General features: G+C 46.7%; 2 protein-coding genes across 4 annotated transcripts in view; both read left to right on the forward strand.

The window, feature by feature from the left end:
- The window catches only part of QSOX2 (quiescin sulfhydryl oxidase 2), a 28,986-nt gene extending 14,494 nt beyond the window's left edge, over positions 1-14,492 (forward strand). For both annotated transcript variants that reach the window (XM_074846119.1, XM_074846120.1), the window contains exons 9-12: positions 1,724-1,846; positions 3,003-3,153; positions 7,289-7,477; positions 10,085-14,492. In XM_074846119.1, coding sequence (XP_074702220.1) covers positions 1,724-1,846; positions 3,003-3,153; positions 7,289-7,477; positions 10,085-10,635 — 1,014 coding nt within the window. In that variant the 3' untranslated portion in view covers positions 10,636-14,492. The remainder of the gene's footprint in view (positions 1-1,723; positions 1,847-3,002; positions 3,154-7,288; positions 7,478-10,084) is intronic.
- A 2,575-nt stretch (positions 14,493-17,067) lies between these two features.
- On the forward strand, positions 17,068-24,550 carry LHX3 (LIM homeobox 3). 2 transcript variants are annotated; one of them, XM_074846152.1, is made up of 6 exons: positions 17,068-17,198; positions 20,062-20,233; positions 20,423-20,625; positions 20,820-20,971; positions 21,081-21,252; positions 22,957-24,550. In XM_074846152.1, the coding sequence occupies exons 1-6, from the start codon at positions 17,129-17,131 to the stop codon at positions 23,373-23,375; spliced, it is 1,188 nt and encodes a 395-aa protein (XP_074702253.1). In that variant the 5' UTR covers positions 17,068-17,128; the 3' UTR covers positions 23,376-24,550. The 2 variants fall into 2 exon arrangements, with proteins under 2 accessions (XP_074702253.1, XP_074702254.1); XM_074846153.1 differs by lacking the exon at positions 17,068-17,198 and adding an exon at positions 18,991-19,111.
- Positions 24,551-25,581: the final 1,031 nt, after the last annotated feature.

The following is a 25,581-nucleotide window of genomic DNA, read 5'->3' on the forward strand; positions in this document are numbered from 1 at the left end:
GCTGAAATGACCAACATCTCTTTATATTTGCTTACTGAGCAGCTGATGCTTTGTTTTATTTTAAAGAAGGTGAATCAACAGCTATTTAAGGGAATAATAAGGCCTATATGAACTATTTTCAAATATCTGGATTTATCTGAAAATCAGACAGACAGTTTCTTGCCCCGCCCCCCCCGCCCATCAGAGGCCAGAAATCTCTAGCTGGCCTCGTTTCTTTAAGAAAGTGTTCTGGTAATCTTTCCATCATATTATCCCTAAAACATCCTCTGTTCTTCCTGATGGCTCCTGGCCAGCTGATGTCATTTGCTTCCCTGGCTATTAGCGCAGAAATGGGGAATGCTCTCTTCTAGTTGCATGCTCCTCTCCAGACTGCCATTACACAAGTGGGGACTGCTGGCCTCTATTTGCCTTTTCTTGTCATGTAACACTTTCCTCGTAGTTCTTGTTCATGATTCTCAGGTGTCTTCATTAGGAAATTTTTTATACTATCCTCCTGTTTAACAGCATTTATAGTGGTGATAAATCCTAAATCACAGAGGTCTCTGGTTCCATACTTGGGGAATTTTCATTGTTGTAGAATTAGGTTTTTTGGCAATCAGTGCAGAAGTCCGTTGTTTTTTGATTCCTTGATGAGACTGATACCTCCGTGAGATACTATGCAACTACTATCTTTTAGATAGTAATGGGTGATATTCTGGGGGTCCTACAGGAGTAAATGTAGTTATAGTATGCATTCAGTAGTTCAGAGGTGTGCTTTTTTTTTTTACACACTATTTAAGCGTTGTCTTTGAACCCAAACAACGCACAGGGTCCCTTGTATTAGATACAGTACAGACAATTAGCAAAAGGGAGTTCCTGCTCATTAGATTTGCATGGTATCAAGTAAGTGGTCTATGAATTGGAGATATTCTCGATAGTTGGACAACGGCTGCAGAATGACTAGCATATGTATAGCATCTTCTGTCATAAATTGCTTTATGTATTTCATGTAGCAGGTACAGGGACTTTATTTCCCCATCTGTTGAAATACTGCTCCCTCTGGAAGGGTACTTAGAGGATGGTATGCATACTCTACTTAATTCTATAGTAATTACAACCATCGTTAAAGCAAATATAATTTCTAGTGTAAAATAATGGCATTACCACTGATTTACAGATCCTCACGCTCGGCTGCCAGACTGTGACCACTTTAAGTTGCAAGTTAAGGAAGTCACTACTTCCAAATCACTTTGGAAATCACTGTTACACATACGAGAAGGAAAATGCTCTTCTGGATAACCAACTTCTACGTTTACAGAAATCTGAACAAAAGTTTTATAAGAACTAATTTTTTTGATTAATCTTCTAAGAGTGAGAAGGATTTCAGCCTCTCTGATTCACTTAGGTCTTATGCTTCTTTCTGAGCTACACACTGAACTGAATTACCTTCATGTGAAATTCTCTGTGATCTGTCAAATCTGTAGCATTTCTGCCTGCTATTGAGTAGCTTCATTTCACTGGTTAACATTTTGTATGTGCAACTTGTTAAATTTTGTAAGCAAAAGTTAGCGTGAGATTTTTTTTTTTATTGAAAGCAGAACAAGTAATTCATAACAAAAGAAAATCTGAAGCATTTTAAAGGCAGGAAAAACACATTTAGATAAAGATAAAAGTGTCTTGCTGCTAATGAGATTTGTGCTTTAAAATATGGGTATTTTCTTCTTTCTTCTTTTTTTTCCCTCAGCTTTTTCCTGGCCGTCAGCCTGTGGTAAAGTTGTTAGAGACCTTGCAAGAGTGGCTGGTGAGCCTTCCATTAGACAAAATCCCTTATGATGCTATCCTAGATCTGGTGAACAACAAAATGCGGGTAAGCTGTTACTAGTTTCCAGCATAAAATAGAGCATTAGTAAGGGATAAGATTCTATATAAATCTAAGACATCACTTATTGATGGTCCCTCAGTCATAATGGAGTTATAAGAAGGTTAAAATGAAAATAAAATGAAATCATTACCAGAGAAAAAAAATCCACATGAAGGAATTGAAATGAGAGAGTTGGAGTACACAATCCTGTCTCAGTCTTATAATGAGCAAGCAGTTGCTAACATATACATGTTCCCTAACGTCAGCTTCAAATGATGCAAGATTCCCAGCAGATATTTTTGAGTTGCCTTTGCTTGCTGTCCCTTCTGTCAGCAGGATTCGCTTGAAGGTCAGAGTTTAAGTGACGGGAAATTTACCCACTGAAATGGGCGTTATTCGCGAAGAGTTTCCCCAATATTCTTTAATTTCCTGGCACAGTAAAGGCCTTGCTGGGAGTCCCATCTCGCTTTGGCAATGCGGAGCCCTGCCAGAGGGCCATCTTTGTACAGAAGTTACTCTGAGTCTGTCTTCCCATGAAATGGGATTGCTATCTGGAATTTGGAAACTTCCATGTATTTTAGGAAGCAGAGATAAATCTCAGGCACTAAAATCTTGTACTGGATTTTAGGTATAATGAAGAAGTAGTGGGTTTGTTTTAAGAAGAAATAATGATGAATTCCACATCTTAGTCTGTTAAGACATTACCACTATGAGTCATGTAAATATTGCTGAGTAATATGGAATTTTTCATGTGCCCAGGGAAACTGTAGCTCTGTCAGAGTTTACAGTAGTACTTGTGTGTGCGCATTGTGTTCATACTGTGCTTACAAATTTTACAAGTTAAGCTACTTAATGTATTCTATCAGACTAATTAGACATTTTAGTAGGTTTGGCATCAGTGACTGTAAGTTGTTTATCATGTAATATGCTTGCAACAGGGATGGGTGCAGCAACGTATCTCAGACTTAAGGATTGTTATAAGTTTAGAACTTACTTGCCTTAAGCATGAATTCCTTAGCAACAAGTGCGGAGAGCGTCATTTTACTATTCTTTATCCATGGATCACCTCAATTTCAAGGTAGCATCAGCTGTGACTGATGTTGTGTCCAGTAGTGCATTTAGGTCCCAGAGCTGCCTATATCTTAAATACATATTTTTTCAGATTTCTGGGATATTTCTCACTAAGAAAGTTCAGTGGGTCGGATGCCAGGGCAGCAGGCCGGAGCTGAGAGGTTATACCTGTTCCCTTTGGAAGCTGTTTCATACCCTAACTGTTCAAGCTGCGCTGCGACCAAAAGCTTTGATAAATACAGGTAAGCAGCACTTGAAGGACGAGACAAATACGTGCAGCAGTTCTGCTATGCAGTAGAAAAAGTAGCAGATTAAGAGGGAATTTTTTTGTGTGTAAATACTCAACTAATACACGGGTGAAGGACAGTGGCTTTGGAGGTTTAGCTTCCAGGTTCGTACCGGCAGGGGTCAGAGCAGAGCTGTACTGCAGCCAGAAGGCTTGGAAAGCAAGCCTGGCGGTTTGTCCTCGCTTAGAAATGTGATAAATAAAGTATGTGGCCCTAAAGATGAGAGCAATAACGCAGAAAAAGGAGAGGATTTCAAACAAAGCAATTTTGAACGACCTGAAAAGGGATGAAGATTGTTCAGGTTACCTGCGGTTGCACTGCTAAGTTAATTTGAGAAGAATGAGATTTAACCATACAGTTTAGTAGCTGTAAAAGATGCACAGCCATTAGCCAATCCATTTCTTAAACACTGAATGTTATGACTGTTTGGGTTTTTTTTTTTTCAGCTGAATGTACCTAGTGTCCATTAATCTGTGCAGTGATATACTACTTTGCAAGCACTCTGTAAAATTGCTTATTTTTAGACTTGCAGCATCACGTGAAGCAGTGTTAATATTATGGTGATAATTCCTATTTAAGAAACGTGCTGGATATATAATCTTATTTTCTTTGCACAATGGAAATAGAATTACTAATGCTAAAATATTTGCCTTCATTCTTTTTATTCTTGCCAGGACAGTTCTTTGTTTGGTTATAGTTCTATTTAGTTTTCCTTTAAAGCCTTTTTAATGCCTTTTCCAAGGAATATAAGAATGCTAGATGAACTGTTACTAGATCATAAAACTCAGAAATTTGCAATTTGTCAGTTGCTGATTGTATGGTAAAAAAAAAAAATTACTTCAAATTATAGATATGTACATTTGTCCAGCATTACTTGCAATCAGGGTTAAAATCTCTCAATTCTTAATATTGAATCTCCTGCAGAATAGGGATTTTTTTTTTGATAGGTAGTCATCCTGTTGTTGATTTTCATTTCTCTCTTTGTTTTGTTTTGTTATTCATGGGATAGTAGGTTGAATCCCTTTAGTACTGGGCTCTGCCTGGTGAGTCTGGGTTTTTTTGTTCTGGGTGATATATTAGCTGTTCAACAGATCATGCATAAGTTACATTCCCCCTTTTGTCCCAATTGCCAAAAATGTTCTAATTAAATGTAAAAATGTTCTTAATATTTAACCATACAAAACTGCATCTTAAATTGCTCCCACGTTTCAAGTGTGAGCTCTAGTCAGTCTGAAGTTAAAAATACATTGTAGAACCTGAAAACTCTTTGCCACACTTAAACCATCGATTTAAATCGGGACAGATATGTGATGATCACTTCTTATGGTGAAAGAATTGGGTCAGTCTGAGACTGTCGGATTATGTCTTGGGAGGTTTTCCTCTCCTTATTGCTTGTTTAAATCCCATCTACTAAAAAGCATGATGTACTCCCTAATCCTTCCCACCACAGGTAGGGTTTTATGCTTCTTGTCCACTTTAAAGATTAGGGTTACCCTGAATTGCAGTAGTTTGGGAGGAAAGAGAAAAGGAGGATTACATGATGATACATGGCAGATGTTAATAGAAGATTCATCTCTGGGCTGATAAAAGAAAAACAAACAAAATGAGCCATTTTGCAATTGTTTGTTTTCTTTTTAAAGCAGCTGTATTTTTCTTGATAGTTTCCTCTACTTGCAGAGTCTGGCAGTCAGCGTGAACTTGCCATGGCTTCCTTGATATAATGTTCTTAGTGGTTTATATTTGACACATTTTAATGTTGAATGGTGTAATTTGAACCTGCCGTGGGATCAGCGTAAGGGAATCCAAAGGAACTCTGAGCAGAACTGCTCACATCCGAGGATGTATAAAATCATTTAGAAATCTAGTCCTGAGCACACTTAATTATATGAAATGTGGTTTTAGGTAATAGGATCTATTGGCGTGAATAAGACAGGCTTGTGGATTTTATTAAAAAAAAAAAAATCTGAATTCTTTTTAATCTGTAGCTGAATTTGAAAGACCTCCCCACAAAATGAATTTTCAAGAGTGTAAAATTACACAGGAGAACAGATATAATTAAATTTGTGTATGAATCTCTGTTCCTCTGTAAAGAGGTTATTTACTAGTAGTTACTTTTGTTGTGTTGTTTTTTTCTAAATATATATTTTAGTATATATGGTAAAACTGTTTTGCCTGAAATTTGTTTCAACTTCCTAAAATTATTTTTCAGCCTTTCTTTTAATACTGTAATTTAATCTGCTTTAATCTCACAGCTTTTATTTATACATGCTTATTCAATCACAGATATTGAATGTCTGAGTAGAGATTGTTTGCTTTTTATGATTTTTTTTGGCTTTAAAGACTTTTTTTTGCTGCCATGTTTAAGAATATAATGTCATTTTAAACAAAGGTGTTCATGACAGTCTTCATGCATTTCTTATATACATAGCAGATAAGTACTTTGATAGTTTTTAATAGGTTTTGTTGAGGATTTTTTTTTTTCCGAAAAAGAATGCATGTACAGAGGGCATCTCTGGTACCAAACTGTTACTCACTACCAGAACAGGACAGTGAGCAAAGCACTGTAACCCTTTACTACAGAACCTACAAAGCCTGCGTTGTAAATTACTTGTGTTCAACTGCGGGAGTTGGTAATTTGATCAATCTGCGTCATAAAATGTGTTTCATTTGACAAGTGTGTGTTTGTGGTAACATATAGTACATTTGTAAATACATTTTGGCATAATTTACTAGGTCAATTAAGCATGAATCAGAAAATCTGAGAGACTTAGATGAAGCCATTAGGATTTCAACGAACTATATCAGGTTTTCAAGCCACTTACAGATGTAGGGACTACCTGCTGTCACAATAAAGGCCCAGGACAATTTTTCAATCTGTAAAGACCTTAGGTTGCTTCTGAATAAAATAATGATTCTTTTGCATTATCTTGAATGTAAAAGTGTGAATGTTACAGAAAGAATAGCGTATTTGTATTTATTTTAGGAGGAATTCCTGAGTTGCTCTTGAAGGTTCAAATGTTGCAAAGTAGCTATTATGTGTATGCATTCAGTGCTTGCCAAAAAAGCCATGGAATTAATAACTGTAATGAGATTTTGGTATTCTGTAATACCTTGGAGTTATGGAGTAACAAACAGGTATCTGGAGCACCTTGTGAAATACTTATCAGAAGGTTTTTGACTGTTGGTTTTTCAGTAGCGAGGTCACCATAACTTTAGTGCCTGAGCGTAAATGTAATGGTGAATGCATAACATAATACTCAGTTATTGGGCAAGATATTGGAGAAATATCTTCTATTTCCAGAAGAAATGTGTGAAGTATTGACAGCGTGGACTTTGCATGGTTTAACAATTTCAAAATGTACTCTGATAATGGGCTTCTGAAAAAAACCTGTAATGTGTGATTTCGTTTAGTTAAGTTTGTTCCCCCCTTCAAACTGTGGGATATCCTTTGAAAAGAGAAATTTCACTGCAAAGAACATTTGACCTTTAACTCTTATTTTAATGTGTTGTTCAGGGTAGCTTTGAACACAATTGTATAGGCTAAATGTGTTAGTATGTATTGGGATAAATAGCTACTTTGCATTTTTACTAACACTATCGCTCACCTAGCAGTTTTTGAACCCTGGTATGTTTGAAATAATTCCCTTGTTGTGTCTGATATCCCAGACAACCTTTCAAAACAGTATGTTTTGAAACTTACTGTTTGAGATCACTTTAAACTATATTTATTGCCAAATAATTTGGTTTCTAAATGTGTCACCTCAACTACTTGGTGACAATATTATATATTTATTTTGTTAGGGAGGGATATTTCTTCTAAGAATTGTGTGAAGCTTTTAATCCCTTTAATATCTTTGTGACTTACTGAAGTATAGGTTCTATATGATGGCACATGTGCTGTGCATATTTTAAGATTATAGAAGTGGCTAATTTCTAATCTCTAAAGTGGAGGTGTAAATTTGCGTGGAACAAGAAAGTAGCAGCGTTTCCTTTCCTTTTCCCACAGTTCACTTTTATGTATGTTAAAGTGCCTATGTTGAAGCTGTGTTTGTCCAGATGGTGCTAATACATCTCTCATCTGTCTTCCTAGGTCTTGAAGACAATCCCCAAATCGTACTTCAGATCATGCGGAGATACATTCAGCACTTTTTTGGATGCAAGGCTTGTGCTCAGCATTTTGAAGAAATGGCTAAAGAGTCCATGGATTCTGTTAAAACCTTAGACAAGGCAGTTCTCTGGCTCTGGGAGAAACACAACGTGGTGAATAACAGGCTCGCAGGTATGAAAGACCTTAGGAAAACCCACTGAGGGTAGCTGTGTCTGAGAGCCAAAGTTATGGCATTTTATACAACGTGGTTAGTGTTTGAACAAAGATAATGCAAATTGGGCTCTAACGTGAGTTTAGGAACAGTAACGGTTGTTCCAGCTTGACATTCCTTTGTTAAATACTGACTTCAAAAGACTAACTCCATATTTGCCTTGGTGTACAAGGAAGGGTACTTGTGTATAGAGCAAAACCTAGAGCATCCCAATCAACTATAACTCTAGAGACCAGCGTGTTAACTTTTGCATAGTGAGAAACACGCACTTGAGATACACTGTCCTCCCGTAACTTAGTTGTCTCTTGTGCTGTGTAATGAAAAAACATCACCATTCTCAAAGATTCTGTTTCTTCTGAGATTCCACCTGTTGCTTGATGAGAGGATCTTTCTGGAGTACCAATCAAAGCCTTTTCAAAAAGGAGCAACACAGTTCAGCCACTTATCGGTAGATAAAAAAATAATTAAATTTCTTTCTGTAACAGTTTAACAAGATGTTAAAACCTGTCTTCATTTTGTTCTGGAGAAATGCTGTAGAGAAAATGATGATAATTGAACAGGAGGCTTTCTCAGGATAAAAGAGCCTAAACTATTAGCAGATCAGCAACTGAATAAAATAAAATTACTGTATGAAGAAAATCTGTTCCCCTGCTAGATTGCTATGTTTTCAGTTAGACTAAAAGTACCGTTAAAATACTGGTTGTATTTAATCCGTTCTGTTATGGGGATATCAAGTAACTAAAGCACTAAAGAAAATTGGTTTCTCTTTGCACTTAATCCCTCTCTGCTGTTATGGATCTGTGTAATGTAGCATTAGTTGCAATTTAAATATGCTATATTGTGTTTATATTATGGTTATGCTGAATTCCCAAGATTTATGAAGTATTAAATACTGTTGTGAGCATAAACAGTTTGTCTCCTTTCTCCAAGGAGAAAGAAGTAAATGATGAGGTATTAAATAAAAACATCCCCTAGTGTTTGTTACTATTGCCAGGTTGAACGCAGGAAAAAAAAAAGTCATCTTGTTAACTTGAAGTTGCTAAGTAGTGGAGCAATATACTTACTTAGAACATTATGTTATTGGAAAACTCGCATGGATATCGATTTAGATGATGCAGCGGCCGGCTAAAATACCCTTTTAGTAAGAAGTATAAATAATAATACTAAATTATGCTTTTTAAGTTTACTAAAATTTCTCTATGGGACAGTGACTTATTTTAATTCTTAAAAGCTGCATCTGTATTTCTGGTGATGTATAGAGCTTTCAGTGAGAAATGATGTTTGACTGGTCAATGAAAACACCTTGGCACAGCCTTCAAGTGCAGGTCATGAGATTGTTGTATATGGCTCTGCCCTATTTAATTCTTTCCTGTTGCTTTAGAATGAACAGAATTTATAGCATTCTTCTTTCTGGCAGAAAAACATGAAGTACAGCAACTTTTCTGTTTGTACTCTTACCATAAGATGTTTTGTTTCTACTTCTCTACTGAAACAAATTGATTACTGAGTGATCTTTGTTTAAAGATATCTGAAATGCAAACTTGCTCTCTTACTTGTAAATATCAAGGAGACAAATATTTTTAACCATTCTTTGAATCCCTAAACAGTATTTTGCTCAAAATCACGGGGGAGTTTCCTGCCTTTAAAAAGGATAAAACCAATAATAATCTATATTTATTTCTGAAATATTTTATGTGTTAGTGTACTAATAACAATCAGCTAAATAAATTAGCTTTTTTACCAGATAGATTATTTTTTTCTAAAAATTATCTCCATATTTTATTTTAAAAATGGGGTTTTTTTTAGAGCAAAGTGCAACACTAGCTACAGTGTTCAGCAAGACAGAAAGGTGGCCAGAGCTATGAGCAACTGAAATGTTAGAATTGGATCTAGTTCAAGACAGTGTTACAGGTTTAAATGCTAAAAAGCAAGCTGAAAAATACATCTTAAATATGATAATGGTTTTTAAAGTACTGAAAATAGTTTGCTATAGTAATAATGCAAGCTATGGAAAGGCAAGCTGAGAATGGAACGGTTCACAGTATAGAAACGTGAATATACCTGCAAGTCTTTGGCCTTGAAACTGCTTGCTGCAAACCAGGCTTCAGGATTAAAGAGCACTGAGTGCAAAAGAGCAGCTTGTTTTGAACCATAATTCAGATTAACCCCTGAAAGGCCCAGATGGTGGGGGTTTCATACCTTCTAAAAACATAGCAATTGGAGATTCTTACATTAGAATTTGAACGCTACAGCTTTTACTGAGAGAAAAGGAAAATAGTTATGATTTAGTGTCTGTATTTTGAAAAAGGAAACAATGCTTCGGAACATAATTGATGCTTCCATAAGGAAACATGGACTTCCAAATTTGTTCATGATTGTCCTCAGTTTAATACAAACATGATTGTGCTTCTTCAGTTTAAAACAAACATGATGGTGCTGTGGGCTTTTTTTGCCAACCTATTTATAAGTAGAAAATACTCTCCGTGGTTTCCAGTGAAGTGTCTGATGGCTCAGCTTTCCTAGTTCATTCCCTGGCAATACTTTTATTCTTTTCTCCTCCCAATTAGGTGATTTGACTGAAGATCCAAAATTTCCCAAAGTTCAGTGGCCAACTCCAGACATTTGTCCTGCGTGTCATGAAGAAATTAAAGGATTACACAGCTGGAATGAAGCCCAAGTTCTACAGTTTATGAAGTATCACTATAACAGTGAAAATATTCTATATAAATACACTGCAAGCCAGACTGACTCCAGTGAAACAGAACAGGGAGATACAGGAGAGGTGAAAGACAAAAACCCACTGAAGAAACCAAGCGGAAACAGAGAAAATAAGATCCAGGATAAAGAAAACATCCTAGATTCAGACTCGAAGGTGTTAGATAAGCTAGTAGCAAATCATGGACCTGTCAAAGATAGCGGTAAAAGCGCGGTTGGATCAGCTAGCCTTAAAGAGACGAAGCAGGCCATGTCTTTCTTAGGGATTGGATTTTCAAACATAGACATGAGTCTGTGTGTCATACTGTATGTAGCATCATCCTTATTTTTAATGATAATGTACTTTTTTTTCCGAATGAGATCAAAACGGTGGAAAGTGAAGTATTATCGTTCATCTGTATAGAAATTTAAATCGGAAACCAAGTTTTCATTGTACGTGGCTGTTCAGTACCAGATACAGCTTTAATATTTATGATCAGGGATTTTATATACAGTATTCCTTGTTTCAGAACCCTTTCTTCCCAAGTCATTTCACAAGTGTTCTAGCTTAATATATGGAGCTTGCCCTAAGAACCCTAATCTGTAACGGAGGCACACAGTGCTGTCATAAAATCTCCACTGCAGGAAGCATTACATTTTTCAGTTAAGATTTTTCCGTGACTCACCACCTACATCCTTTACTCATTTTCAGAGTAAACATTGCATTATGCAATCAACTGTGCCTGGTTTAGAAGGAAATTGGATATTGTTTTGTGTACTTCAAGTCAGGTTTGTTTTTTGTTTTTTTTTTAATTTATCCAGAGCTGATTTTACCTACCAGAATACTGAGTGATTATGCTGTTACCTTGGCTGATTCATTTGGAGAAGCAAGAATTCTGATTATTATTTTTTTCAGGAAACAAGAGTTCTGTTCCCATTAAATCAATTCTAAACCCATGTGACTTTCTGAAATATTATTTACACTGCATATTTAAAGTAGAAAGCATTACATGTTCAAATAAGTCTTCCGTTCTCTTGTGCGTTCCAGCCAAGGATGTGTATGTGTCTCCTAGGATGAGAGTTTTGGGGCATTTTGTATCTCAATTAGCAGCCTGATTCTGATTGCTAATGCTGTCATCCATTTTGACGAATTTTAGATATAAGCAAGGACAGACTCAGACCCAGCGCTTTACTTGTTCCTCTACTGGATGTGTTAATGGAGCATTAGATAATTTGCCTCACTCATTTGTGAACCAGAAAAGTAGCTGAGTAATTATTGTGTTATCCAGATGGAAGGGAAACCATGTTTTTAGTGGAGGACAGCGAAATTTGCATCAGCATGCCAGAACAAATGTACAGATTTGGAAATACTGAAGTTTTTTATGATGCTGGAAAACTCCTTTACAATGTAGTAATTTTCTTGTGCTGAGTTGGGGCAAACACTTCACTTGGTATTTCCAGTCCAGAGCTCACATCTCACCTGCTCACTGTGAAGTTGTCTGTACAGTGCTTGGAAGAACAGCCCATTGCTGTTGCCCTTCTGCTGGAGTGCTCCTCGGTTTGGGTCCAGAAGGGTTTAACTGATGGTTAAATCCGAGAACTGCTCCCTTCTGGGATGCGACAGCACTTGGGAGTATGGCAGTTGCCTTCACAGGGCTGGTGGGGTCCTGGCTGGCAGCAATTAGAAGAAACCATGAAAACAGTTATAAAATTACCATTTGGAATAGGAGTTGCTGTCTGAGCCTAGCTGGGGGGGATAATTCACGTCCTGGATAGTGAAGTTTATAATCCTATCCAATGTAATTGAGCATGTTCTGGTTATCCATTACCTAATCTTTAGTTAATCCTAATAGGTTTTGGCCCCAATGTTTTCTCGTGGCGGTGAGTTTTACAGATTAATTATGTTATATAAAAAGGCTTTTCCTTTCAATTCTACATTTGCAACTTCTAATTTAATTGAATGTTTGCTAGCTCTTCTGTTACGCGAGAAGGAATAAATAGTCCCTGGCCAATTCATTGTATTTATACCATTAGTGTGTCCTCCTCTTATTTCCATCATAAGCCCTAGCATAAAAAGTTTAAAGCCTAGCGACAAGAATAGTCTAAAAGCACAAAAAACTCAACAGAGATATTTTTTCATAATCAAATCTTGTTTGTTGACGAAACTGAACATTTCTGACATGAGTTTCTGCGGCTTCCAATTGGAACAACAAAATTGAGCTTCAAAGATTTACTGTCCCTTGTTCCTTAAGCTTATCAAAATAACATACACAAAGTAATAACCTGTGGTTATTGTAAATGTGTCGGAGGAAAAAAAAAAATCTCCGTTGACATGACACCGTTAGCCTGATGGACATAGAGAGGCGCATTATCTCTGGTTGTCTTAAGCCACCTTCACCGTTTGTTGTATGTGCCCGATGGCTCTTGCTCCAATGTGACAAACTTGGCTCTACACGCTCTGGGTGAAGCTGGGGGCCAGCTCCTGCCTTCTGCCACGTGCTGCCTCCACGAGCCCAGCGCTGCTGGGAGCACCTGCAGCAACTCTTCTGCCTCCCGGCTAACGGGAAAACTTCTCTCTTCAATTTTGACGTTAAGTCTGCGACATTAAGGCAGGCCGTGCTTCGTAAGGACCCTCACTGCTCAAGAGTTCTGGCACAAGGAGCAATCGTGGGTCTGTTCTCTTTAGGAATTTATGAGAGTCCCTATAATTACAGCACCTGGGCTTGAATATTAGAACAGGTTGTAAGGAACTAAAAAATAGAGAACCAGTGGTGGAAGGTGGTCCAGGCTGGCTCGTCAGTGCCACTTGCTTTGTGCTGGAATCCAGTGAGAGGTCCCAGGAGGAGGCTCGTTAAGAGGAAAGCCCAGAGTTCCCAATTTAATTTAAAAAATCAGGCAACTTTTAAGTGACCTAACCCAGGGAGATGTTAATATCTGCCAACAAACAAAGGATGTTTAACTCCTGGGAAAAAAAAAAAAAAACCCACAACCCAAACACTAAACCCGCAGCATAGCAAGCATCAGCTCTGAAAAATCTGTCCAGTTTCTGTGGGACTGTTGAATTTCCTGCTGTCAGTATTGTTGCACATTTTGAAGTTAAAAATTGGTCGTTACTGCTGTTGTTTAGAACTCCACCAAATATACAGACCTGAGTTTTGTTAGCTTTGACTCGGTCTGCTTATTTTCATCTGCATATGAAAACAAAAGGCTTTGAAGGTTTGTAGGGATGATTTTGCCATTAAAACAGCAGCAAATGTGGGTTTGGAACAAGGTATATTTTTTGCTACACGCCATTAACTTTAATGTTGCTGTGACTCTGGAAGCATGACAAAATGAACCCATACTCAAACCTCCAGTGGTCTTTTCTTGTTTTGTAAGAGCGTAAAAGCATTAAATTATCAGTTATGCGTGTTGGTGCTCTAACTCTGTTGCCAGTTAACTGGTTAAGGCTGTCACTTTAATGCTAGTAGTGACCTCATCTGGAAGAGTTTTCTTGACTTTGAATTCAGTTGTGTAAATCTTGGTTTGCTTGTTCTTGTTTTCTATCTTTATATTGACAAATTATATCCTGTTACATACTCTGTAAAGATACATTATGTCTGCTGGGGAATGCGTGATGCTGCTTTGCCGTGTTGCACTATCGGTGGTTGAGTTACAAGAAGGTGTTTCCTTTTTAAAAATTGCCTCGAACCAGCATGTCCTCAGTCCTGGAGGTTTTATTTCTGTATTGTGTTGTTCCACAGAAGTTTCTGCAGTGCCACGTTCATTCGTGGACTGCTGGCAGTCATTTCCGAGAGGGATTTCTTGGCCCTTTGTAATTCATGGAGCTGCCTTTGCTCTTCGGATGTTTTTAAAGAGGAAATATTAAACCTGCATAGAAAATAAAAGGAGTACTGTGGAATGTGCTAGGAGAGAAAGAAAAGCTGCAAGTGCTAATGAAACCTAATGAAGTTATTCCTCAGAACTCTAAATTTTTAATTTCCAGCAGTATATCCATCCTGCTATTCCTGCTCAGAACTGGATGGGAACTACCATCTTAGCGAGAGGTCCAGGGTGTGTTGTCTAGGTCGGTGCGTTGCATATGAGGTGTTAAAAATAGTGAATATACCATGTCAGTAATTTAAATGTTTTATTTATTTTAATTCAATAACTTGATATTTGCAAGTCTGTTCTGTTTTTTTTACTCAGTCTCATACCTCTCTATGAAGGAAAAGTGACTGTTTTGTACTAAATTGTAAACTAATGTGCTTGTTTAAAATAAATTGCAAACATTTGGGCAAAGTGGTGTGTTTTGGCTTTTTACCTGTATTTTCCAGTTCTTTTTAGCTAAACTGTACTGCAAGGATAGCTTGTATACGTGTCCATTTCAAACCATATTGGTCATTTTATGTAGGTACTTCATTTTAAAAAGTACCGGGGACAGGTAAACTTTTACTCCATTTCTTTCACTGTTGTCCCATAACTTTATAAAATGTCAGTGAACGTTTGTAGGAGCGATGGAAAAATTTCTGATTTCTGACCAATGCACGATATTTCTCTATCGCCATACGTACACAAATCTTCCTTTCCCTTAAACCTGAACAGCTTTTCTCTGGCCGGGAGGGTGCTACCCTCCACTGGGTGCTTCTGAATCTGTCCGCAGCTTCCGCTGGCGTCCGCGCTGCCACCGAGGAGGGGGCACGGTGACTCGTGAACAATATTGATTATCTACCTGCGGACATACTCCAAGCTATTTTTAGAAACCAGTAAGATTTCTAAACCTGTAGATAAGGTTCTTTCTTTGAAGTTTGGCACTGCAGCCCCCTTCTCCCCAGAAGCGTGCGTTTCCTTGCTGGCCTGGGGCCTTGCCTGGAAAAGTGTCGTTCCCCTGGGGAACCCAAAGCAGCGGCTCATCGCCCAAATGGCTTGAGGGCGAGCGCAGACCTTGTCCCTGCTGGGGCAGGGGGGGCCGGGCCCCTCCTCACCACCCAGGGGGTTACTACATCTGCTGCCTCCTCTTGAAGAGTTCCTGGGAACTCGCTGAGGGCTGTCGCACACGGACAGGCCCGGGCTCTGAAGGGAGGTGGTGCAGCCGCTGGGTCTGTCCCCAGAAGAGCTGACAGAAGGGAATGGTGAGGGGACTATTGTTGAAGCCCAGATTTCTCAGGGGTTGCTAGGTGACCTTCTGAACCAGGGAAGAGAGAGAAAAATGGGAATAAATATAGGTGTGGTTTGGTTCGTTTGGGGTTTTTTTAATGGCAGAACTACGATGAGGGTCAGAAGCCTGCTCCAGCCTGAGCGGGAGGGCCCAAGGGTGCGTGTTGGGCGGCCAAAGGGGCTTCTGGGGGAACGCACAGAGATGGTGCCACAGGGCAAGTGACCCGCGGGGCTGGTACGTGCCATCGTCGGTCCTGAGCGAGCCATCAGCCACTGCCCTCTGTCCTGCACAGCCACAACTGCCACAACCCTGCCCCGGGCGCTGGGGAACAGCCACCACCACACACACACACGTGTTTTCTTAAACTGCTTCCCTAGAGGATCAGACTAAAAACCCACTTATTAAACTGAGCTTAAAAAAGACCGTGTAGGTCCTGCTCCCTCTCCAAAGCTGTTGATTGGCCCTGGGGAGGGTCAAGGTGCCCTCAGCTCCTGGGGGTACCCAGCAGGACTCACTGTGGTCTCCAGCATTACTGCAGCTATGCTCCAGCCTGGCATTTCTAAGTACTTTAGTTGGGGACCTCATCTCCTGGTCCCCAAAATGTCTCCCTGCACTATTTTCCAACCAGACAAACCACCCGAGGGGACAGTCCTGACCCAGCCGTCGCTCCCCCCCCAGCCCTACAGGATCCGGAGCAGGCAGGAAACCAGCCGGGCACCCAGGGGTGCTCAGCAGTGGCGTGGGGCCAAGGTGGGTGCCACAGGGTGGGGGCTCGGCGCTGGGCCCACTCCCCGGTTGCCCCCACGGGTGGGCGAAAGTCCCCGTGCTGCCGTCGGGCAGGAACATATGTGTGTTTGGAGGCTCCCGCCCCTAAGCTGCTTTTATTAATTTGTAATCCCCCGCGAGCAGGAGGTAAAGGGATTGGGGGGATTAACGGGCTCACAGTAACAACCACAATTATCAGCTCCGGCTGCCTGGGGAAGCGGCGCACACACGCACGGGGCTGTCGTGTCGTGTCCCCCCCCCACACCCACCAACGCCTCTGCCCACGCAGACACACGAACACCCGGGGAATAGAGCACAAACACCCAGCACACACACAGAGAAACCTGCACCCCCCTACACGCACACCCACGCGGCTACACGGGGGGGGGGGGGGGCACCCCCCGTCCTTGCACACACACACACACGCACGTCCACGTCCACGTCCGCCCCGTCAATTAGTACAATTAACCTCCTCCAGCCGCAGGGCGCCCATTGCCGTGGGTCAGACGCGAGTTCTCCCTCGTTACCTCGCCGCGCTCATTAACTAATTAGTGGAGGGGAACGAGTCGTCGTGTGTGTCCCCCCCCGCGCGGCGTCAAACGAAATCCGGGCGCGGGGGTTTTGCGGGGGGCGGCCGGTCCCGGGGGGAGGCTCCCACCGATGGCGACTCCCCCGACCCCGCCGTCGGGGGTTTTACGGGGGGGCCCCGGGGCCGCTTTGAGCCCGAGGGCGGCGGCTGAAGCCTGAGCCCACGCGTGGGACGGGAGGGGGGGGGGGACTGTACCGCGCTCCCCCCCTCCATCCCTTCCCGCTTTTGTGATGCTAAAGACCCCCGCGGTGAACCGCGGCCCGGCCCGACGGCGCGGTGCCGCCCCCGGCCCGCCCCCCCGCGCCGGCCCCGCTCCGCCCCGGCAGGCGGCCAGCCCCCGCGCCGCTCCCTGCGCTCCCCTCCGCGCCTCTCCGCCACTCCTCCGCAGCCACCCGCGCACCTCGGACGGCGCCCGCGGAGGCCGCGATGTTGCTGGAGCGGGTCCGCGCCGGCTCGGAGAAAGCAGCGGAGCTCTGCCCCTTCCCGCGGAGCCCAGGTGAGGGGAAAGGGGCGGGGGGGAAGCGCGCAAAGCTCCGCGTCCCCCTGTGGAGGCAGCGGTGGCGGCTCTGGGAGCGCCGGTGGGAGCCGGCCCGGCCGTGCCCGTTCCGCGCTCCCCGGGGCACCGTCGGGGCTGGCTGCAGGGTAAGGCGGGCGGCCCGACGGCACCGGGGGGGTCCCTCCCGGTCCGTCCTGCCCGCCCCACGCTCCCTCCCGCTCTCTCCTGCCTCGTCCCCGATATTAGAGACACACACGCCCCCCGCTGCCCCCCGCACGCCGGCGGCTCCGGCCCCGCTCCCCGCTCCGTTCGGGTCTCGTCGGGTCTGGACCGGGGGTCCCCGCCCGCTCCGGGGGGGAAGGCGGCGGCTGCCCCGGGCTCGCCCCGCTGCCCAGCCCCGGCGGGAGCTCTGCCCGCCCCGGCGGAGCGGCGGCTCCTGCCCCGGACTCCCGCCGCTCACCGCGCAACGAAGGCAACAACGAAACGGGGAGTTTCTGCCCGCCGGTTCCCCCCCGACGGCGGGCACCTCCCGCGCCGCCCCGCCCGGCTCCGACCCGGCTTTTTCCCCGCTTTGGAAAAACTCCCGTTAATTCCTCTCCTAAATGTTTATTTGTTTTTTTCTCTCCCGTTTAACGAACGGAGACAGCGCTGTCGGGGCGGGGGGCACCGGGGCGCGGGGGGCTCCCACCGGGGGCGGCACAGCCAGGTCCGGGGCAGCGGGTCCGGTCCCGGTGCGGGTCCGTCCCGGTTCGCAACCGCGCCCGACGGGGGCTCAAAAACAAAACAACGAGAAGCCGGGGCGGGGGCCCCGCCGGTGCGCGGGGACCGAGGTGTCACCGGGAGCGGGACCGACCCCGCCGGCCGCCCCACCCGGCAGCATCCCCCCCCCCCACTCCGCCGTCGGGCAGGTGCCCCCGGTTCTACCGGGTTTGTCTTTCTGTGGGTCTCCCCCGCGGCTCTCCGCGGTGCGGACATGGGCAGCCGCGGGAGTTGCGCGTTTGACCCGGCGATCAGGAGATGGTTTTGCTATCGGGGGGAGGAGGCGACACGGCCGAACGCGAACCCCCTGGTAGAAGGAACGACGCGAAAACGCCGTTTTCCCGCCGGAAGCGACGCCCGTTCACGGCTCCGCAGTCCCCGGCCGGGCTCCGTCGGGGCGCGGGGGGGCAGCGGGAAGGGAGCAGCGGCGCTCACCGGGGCTTACCGTGGCAGGGGGGGAGGCGCCGGGGCAGGGCGGCGGCAGGATCGGGCCCGGCGGGGAGTTTCGTACCGCCGGGGTGGGGGTGGGGGATCGAGCCGCGCGGTGCTTTGCCCGGGGGCAGATCCCGAGGTTTGCGGCTCAACAACGAGCTCGGGGCACGGCCGCTGCTGCCTCCCCCCCCTCCGCCCCCAGCGCTGCCTTTCCCCCCACCCCCGGCTCAGCCCCGTCGGGGGTGACCCCGCCCGGGTTTCGTTTCTGGGTGCCCCGGAGCCGTCTCCCTCCCGCCGGGTCGGGCCGGGAAGGGGCGGCGGGAGGGGATGTGCCGCCGGCCCCGGAGGCGGGGGGGGGATTAAATACAGCGCGGCGCGATGCTCTGCCCGGCGCTCAGACCGGCCCGGGCGGGGAGGGCCGGCGTCTAAAAATAACCCTCTTTAGCGAATTAAATCCCCGGCGCCGCGGGGGTGGCAGCGGCCGGGGGGTGGGGGGCGTGTTGGACAACTGCCGCTGTGATTTGGGGGGGCCGGGAAGGGCCGGCGGGGCGGGGGGGGGGGGGGTGGGAGCGCACCCCGGTCCGGCGTCGGCAGCGACGGGGCGGAGGGCACGGGGCTGGGGAACGGCGGGGGCTGCTCCCGCGCCCCGCGGAAGATGCGCCAGTGCCCGCGGCCCGCCTGAGGGATCGGCTTTACCGCGGCCCGTGGAGTCGCCATGCAGCGTAAGGACCGCGGGCCGGGCGGTACCGGGACCTTGCGGGGCCGTGCCGGCGGGGCCGGGGCCGGTACCGGAGCCCGTTCCAGTCCCCCTCGGGCAGCTCGGGCCGGGGCCGCTGCCTTCAGCGCCGCCGTTATCGGGGTTGTTTGTTTGGACGCGGTTAATTGTTGAGGAGACGAATAATACCTCTAACGAGATCATCGCCACCTCCACCCCTGCGCACAGCTGTGCATCTCTGTCTGTCTCTATCTAGTTACCTCTACATACAGCTCCTCTCATGTCTGCATCTGGCTGTATCTATACAGCCGTGCCCATATATCTCTCCGTCTGTATCTATACCCAGATACCTATTTTTATGTACCTTTATATCCACATTTTTACCTACCTATCTGTATCTGTAGCTATACACCGATATCAACATATTTATGTCTATATATCTGTACATTTTCGTTCTCTATATATCTGTACATTTTCGTTCTCTATCTACCGTACCTGTTTATTTTTATATCTCTATTTCTCTGTATCCTTATACCATCTCTTTCTATATCACCTCTGTCGGTATCTGCAGGGCGACGGGACAAGCCTACCGCGTTTTTATTTTCAGTGCAATCCTCGTAATTTTTGGTGGGTTTTTTCCCCACCCCACCCGGGTTACCCCGCCGTTCTTTGCGGGTGAATTTTGCATGTGTAGGAAAAAGGAAGAGCCCGGAATAATTGCGTTGCAACTTTGCCGGCGGCTCGGCCCGGGGGTTCATTCCGTCCCCATCCCTTCCCTTCTCGTTTTTTTTCGGTGTCCCCGGGCGCGGGGGCCGGGGGAGGCTCACACGGCGCCGCGCCAACGAATTGCAACGACCACTGGGTTTTTTGCGGGCCGTTCCCCCGGGTCCGCCGTCGGGCGGCAGCAGCCCCGCGGGCCGGCGGCTGACAGGGGTGGGGGGCTGCCTCTCCCCGCAGAGATCCCGCTGTGCGCCGGCTGCAACCAGCACATCGTGGACAGGTTCATCCTCAAGGTCCTGGACCGGCACTGGCACAGCAAGTGCCTGAAATGCTCCGACTGCCAGACGCAGCTGGCCGAGAAGTGCTTCAGCCGCGGGGACGGCGTCTACTGCAAGGAGGATTTTTTCAAGTGCGTGGGGAACCCGGGGGGTGGCGGGGGGGGGTCGGGACACGCGTGGGGAGGTTCGGGACACGCGGGGGGGGGGGGGGTGTCAGCACCGCGGACAGCGGCGGGGCCGGGCCGGGGACCCCCCACACACAGCCCCCCCCACCCTCTCCGCCGCGCTCAGCGGCCGCCGCTTGTCCCCCCCCCGCCCAGGCGCTTCGGGACGAAGTGTGCCGCCTGCCAGCAGGGCATCCCCCCGACCCAGGTGGTTCGCCGGGCCCAGGATTTCGTTTACCACCTGCACTGCTTCGCCTGCATCGTCTGCAAACGGCAGCTGGCCACCGGCGACGAGTTCTACCTCATGGAGGACAGCAGGCTGGTCTGCAAGGCGGACTACGAGACGGCCAAGCAGAGAGGTACCCCTTACCCCATCCCTCCCCAGGGCGAGAGGGGGACGGGACGGGGCCCTCCTGCCCTCCGGGACACGCTCATGCAGTGTCGGGAGCGTTTGCCGTCGGGGGGAGGGGGGGGGGGGGGGGAGTGGACGGTCCCCACGTCCCCGGGGCCGCTCCCGCGGTGACTTCCCCTCTAACTCGCCCCGTGTCGGCAGAGGCTGAATCCACGGCCAAGAGGCCCCGCACCACCATCACGGCCAAGCAGTTGGAGACCCTTAAAAACGCGTATAACAACTCGCCCAAACCGGCGCGGCACGTCCGGGAGCAGCTTTCCTCGGAGACGGGGCTGGACATGCGGGTGGTGCAGGTGAGACGGGGCGGCCCGCGCCCCCCCCCCCCCACCCCACGCCGGGTCTTGGTGGGACGGGAGGCGGCGGGGAAGGAGCCGGCAGCTCCTCGGCGTGTCCTGCTCGCAGGTTTGGTTCCAGAACCGCAGGGCCAAGGAGAAAAGGCTGAAAAAAGACGCCGGGAGGCAGCGGTGGGGTCAGTACTTCAGGAACATGAAGCGGTCCCGGGGGACCTCCAAGTCCGACAAGGACAGCATCCAGGAGGAGGGGCCCGACAGTGACGCCGAGGTCTCCTTCACAGGTCGGTCCCCGGAGCCCCGAGCCCAGCCGGGGCTTTGCTGAACTCGGCCTGTGTGTCCCGTCCCCCCCCCCCCGCCTTCTGCAAAGCTGCTTTCACCCCCTCGCTGCTACGTTAATAATTTTCAACCGGAATATAAGGAATAAAGAATATAAAGGCGGGAGAAGCGATTTGCTGCGGCTGCCCGGTCCTGGGGGGGGGGGGGGGGGCGGGGGGGGCAGCCTGGCTGAGGGACCGCAGGGGGACACTCCGCTCGCCCTCCGGGGGGGCTGGGTCCGCTCCGAAAAGGTGAGGGGAGAGCGGGGAGAGCTCCCCGGGCAGCGCCGCGGGGGTCGGACGTGCAGCCTTTCCGAGGGACTCCTGGAAAGAGGAAAAAAACAGGGAGTCTGGAATCACTGAACGTTTCTATGGGGAAAAGTATGTTGAATTTTTTTTTTTTTCATCCTATTTAGGGGTGGTTTAATTCGCGTAGTTACTAGCTCGGACTCCCTTCCCGGTTCGGTGTCTCCCCTGTGCTGTAAAAGGGAGGTTGTTGCGTGTTTGGAGGTTTCTGCGTCGGGGGGTTCCTGTTTTCAGAGCAGAGATTTCTGCTGGCAAAGCCGGGCACTATCCAGCGACACAAGCTCTTGTCCCGCAGAGCCTCATCCCGCCCTCCCCAGCGCACCTGCTGCAGGAGCAGGATGCGGCCCTGGGCCGGGTTTGGGGGGGCTGGCGCCTTGCAGCGCTGCGGGGGACACATCCTGCGCGGCCCCAGCTCCAGGCGATGGTCTCTGGGCTGTGCTACCGCAGTGCCCGACCGCGCACCTGTGTGTCTTGTTTTTAGGAACACGGGAGAGGAGCTGAAATGCAAAACTCTGTGTATATATTTACACAGACGTGCGTCTAGTGTTCATACACACGGAGCTTCGCATCTCAGCCTCTCCCCCCCGTTCCTAAAAACGATTTGATTTTCAAGTCTGTTTATACACGCTGCGCATCAGCATCATTAAATATGAATATACTATAAATAAGAACTAAAAAATGTTGAACAATTATTGATAGCTTGATGCCACAAACAGGTTTGTATCCTAGGCAACAGAGCAGCTCTCACTGGCCATAAAGCCCCTAACGAATGCAAACAATTTTTGCCGGTAACTTAAAAAATATTGCTCATTTTTCAGAAGTGTTTTTATGTCGTACAAATACATTTCATTAGCCTGTGTCTGAGCAGACAAATACTGCTCATTTAATAGCAGGCAAATACTGAGACTTAGTTGGGTTTGGGTTTTTTTTTTGAGCAATGGAGAGTTTTTCTTGCATTGGTGAGTGTTCAGGTAGCTCCTAAAAATGATATCAAAATTCAAGATAAACCTTAAAGCCAAATAGAAAATGCAGAACGAAAGGTGGAAAGACTTTGAACTCACATTCCCCTTCAAAGGATTATTTTTAAATCACAGTCTTATATTTTAATAGGTACTTTTCCTGCATATTTTTAAAATCCAAAATGTATTAGATGTTTGTACTCAGAAAAAATAATAATCCCGTGGCCTTCTATGAAGATCTGTTGACAAGGACGGGAATAATGAGGAATTACAAGTGGCAAGTGCGTGGCTGCTCAGCTCCTGCCCGTCTAATCTATTTATCCCCAGAGCCTGCAGGAGTTCCCGTGCGACCGCTGCCAGCCGTGACCATTGCTCTCCCAGTAAAACCAGTCCCTTTCCCTTTCAGATGAGCCCTCTATGTCGGAAATGAGCCATTCCAATGGGATTTACAGCAATCTCAACGAAGCGTCCCCTGCTCTGGGGAGGCAGGCTGGGACCAACGGGAGCTTTGCTCTGGATCACAGCGGCATCCCAGCTCAGGACCAGTACCACGACCTGCGATCCAACAGCCCCTACGGCATTCCCCAGTCACCAGCTTCCTTGCAAGCGCTGCCAGGCCACCAGCCTTTAATCTCCAGCTTGGTTTACCCAGACAACGGCTTGGGCATCATGGGACAAAGCGGACAAGGGGTGCCCCAGTCCATGAGGGTCCTGGCCGGGAACGGACCCAGCTCCGACCTCTCCACCGGCAGCAGCGGGGGATACCCGGATTTCCCCGCCAGCCCGGCCTCTTGGCTGGATGAAGTCGACCACGCTCAATTTTGATACAGGGTCCACCACCGCGCAGTGGGAAGGGAAAGGACTCGGTGCTGTTCAACGTCACCTACTCTTGGAAATGGAGGAGGGACAAACTGTGAGTGCCGAGCGGGGCAGGAAAGCGTGACGGCGTGGAGAGAGCGGCCGTGCTTTCGGAGGGCGACCCAGCGGCGGGGGAGCCGAGGACGGTGGGCGAAGGCGGTTGCACCGCAGTGATTACGGAGCGTCCAAACGAACCCCGTTATCGTGTCTTTACTAAACACCGAGACTTGTGCTTTACAGATTTGATATGAGGTATTTTGCTTTCTGTTGTCAGTGCATTCTCCAAAGCGAGGACTTGCTTCATCACCCACCCACACCGAAACCTTTTTAAGAGAGAATAAAGTCCTCATCCACGGTCAAAGGTGTGACAATGTCTATATTTCTATAGGAGAAATGTTAATAGTGAATCACTTCAGAAATCCATGGTAGAAAACTTCTCTGTTCTTCCAGCAGATTTTTTAAAAAGCGCACCGATGCGGTATGTTTTGTTTTATTTTGAATTTACATCAACTTTTCTAAAGTGAAATGCTCTTTAATATGCCAATCGTTTATCAACAACCCTTTTCCTTTGTAAAATGAAAATCATATGTTAATTCTGCTTCTCCTCTTTTTAATTTGTAGATTGCTAGTTTTATTCTTCCATAGAAGCATTAAACCATGAATAGATGTATTTATTACCAAATAACTACACTTTTATCACGAGGTCAAGAGGTGATTTTTCTTGACCCAGGAACACGAGCGGCTCTGGGTTGTGAATCTTACACTTTTCTTTCAAATTCCTTTGCAACAGTTTTACTGCAAAGTGTCTCCAAAATCACCCTGATGTCTTGTTGCCAAATACCTTCTCGAGGCGGGGGGGTCTCTCAGCAGGGGGGTTCGGCTGGTTTCGTTCCAGCCGTTCTCCAGGCACCGCTGGGAGCGTGTCAGGGCGAGCACACGCTTTCCTGGTGACACGTCTCTGTTCCAGGCATGTGTGTATTTCTGCAGATGTAGTGCGAGCCGATTGTGAGGAAAGGCAAGACAATATGTATATTGTTCTCTGTAAAAAATTATTGAATTAACTGTAGATTATGTGAATGTCCAGTGTCTTTTATTTATATTCTTGCTTTCTCTCTGATGATCAAATACTTCAAGATTACAAATAAATTTGTCAGCTAAACTTTAAATAGTCTTTTGCTAAATTCACATCAAAAGCATCAATACCTGAAACTAAAAGTCCTCAAAACTCAATGCCATGATTCCACAAAGTGTTGAAATACACTTTTCCCTTTTAATAGAGGAGCAATGCCACCCATGTAAAAATGCTTTGATAAGCCGAAACAAAAAATGGCAGTTTTGGAGGCTGGCAAGCCTTGGGAGATCCAACCAGTATTGCTCTGTGCCTGCACAGGCTTTGATCAAGCTATTTTTGACAGGTCATGGTTATTTTTCAGCATTCATTGCAAAGGTAGAAATATGTAAAGCAGGAATCTGTGGTGCTAAAGCAATAGAAAATAGCAGAGTCTGATATTGTCTGTCTGGGGGCAGAGCTGTGCGCATGAAACACTAGAAGTCAGATAGTGGAATATTTCAAAGAGAAATCAGAAAAGGAAAAAACCCCTGAGGAATTAAGCTTGACCGAACATACGCAGCCCGTGTGTGTGTGCACACACACGAGAGGCGCGTGCACACGCGTATCTTCACATACAACGTCTGTGGTCACGCTCCTCGGAGCGAAGCACTTTGCTGAAGTCTCTGATTTAAGAATCAGAGGGGAGACACTTTTTAAAGCACGTGGGCTTTGAGACTCTCCCTCCCTTGGGGAGTCGGGGAATATTTGTACCGGGGTTTTTTATGTATCCAGCATCTCTGCAAGCGTGTGGGTCTGAGATGGGCAGCGCCGGGGTCAGGGGTGCAGCTGCCATCCTGCGCTTTGCAGGGGACCCCCCAGGAAGAGCTGTGCTGCCCCAGGAGGCTGCCAGCACCCCGGCACGACACGCGCTGCCCCAGAGACACCTGGAAAGTCCAGGCTTTTATTCCTCACCTTTTCTAAAGGACACATCGCCACTGCTGGAACAGAGCGATGTGTCGCCGTCTCTGGTCTCTCACTATAATCACCCTCGCAGCCGCGGGATGTTTGTTTGCCACGACACCCGGCCATCACTCCCGGCTTCCTGGGCCTTTGCTCGGTGAG

Source organism: Strix aluco, chromosome 20 (assembly GCF_031877795.1).
Source record: "Strix aluco isolate bStrAlu1 chromosome 20, bStrAlu1.hap1, whole genome shotgun sequence".
In the NCBI taxonomy this organism is placed as follows: Eukaryota; Metazoa; Chordata; class Aves; order Strigiformes; family Strigidae; genus Strix; species Strix aluco.

Bases quoted from the DNA above. Each gene is read 5' to 3' on its own strand.
- LHX3 (XM_074846152.1), top strand. From the start codon at position 17,129: ATGTTGCTGGAGCGGGTCCGCGCCGGCTCGGAGAAAGCAGCGGAGCTC. The intron at 20,234-20,422 runs GTGCGTGGGGAA...CCCCCCGCCCAG, and splicing joins TGCAAGGAGGATTTTTTCAA to GCGCTTCGGGACGAAGTGTG. The intron at 21,253-22,956 runs GTCGGTCCCCGG...TTTCCCTTTCAG, and splicing joins CGCCGAGGTCTCCTTCACAG to ATGAGCCCTCTATGTCGGAA.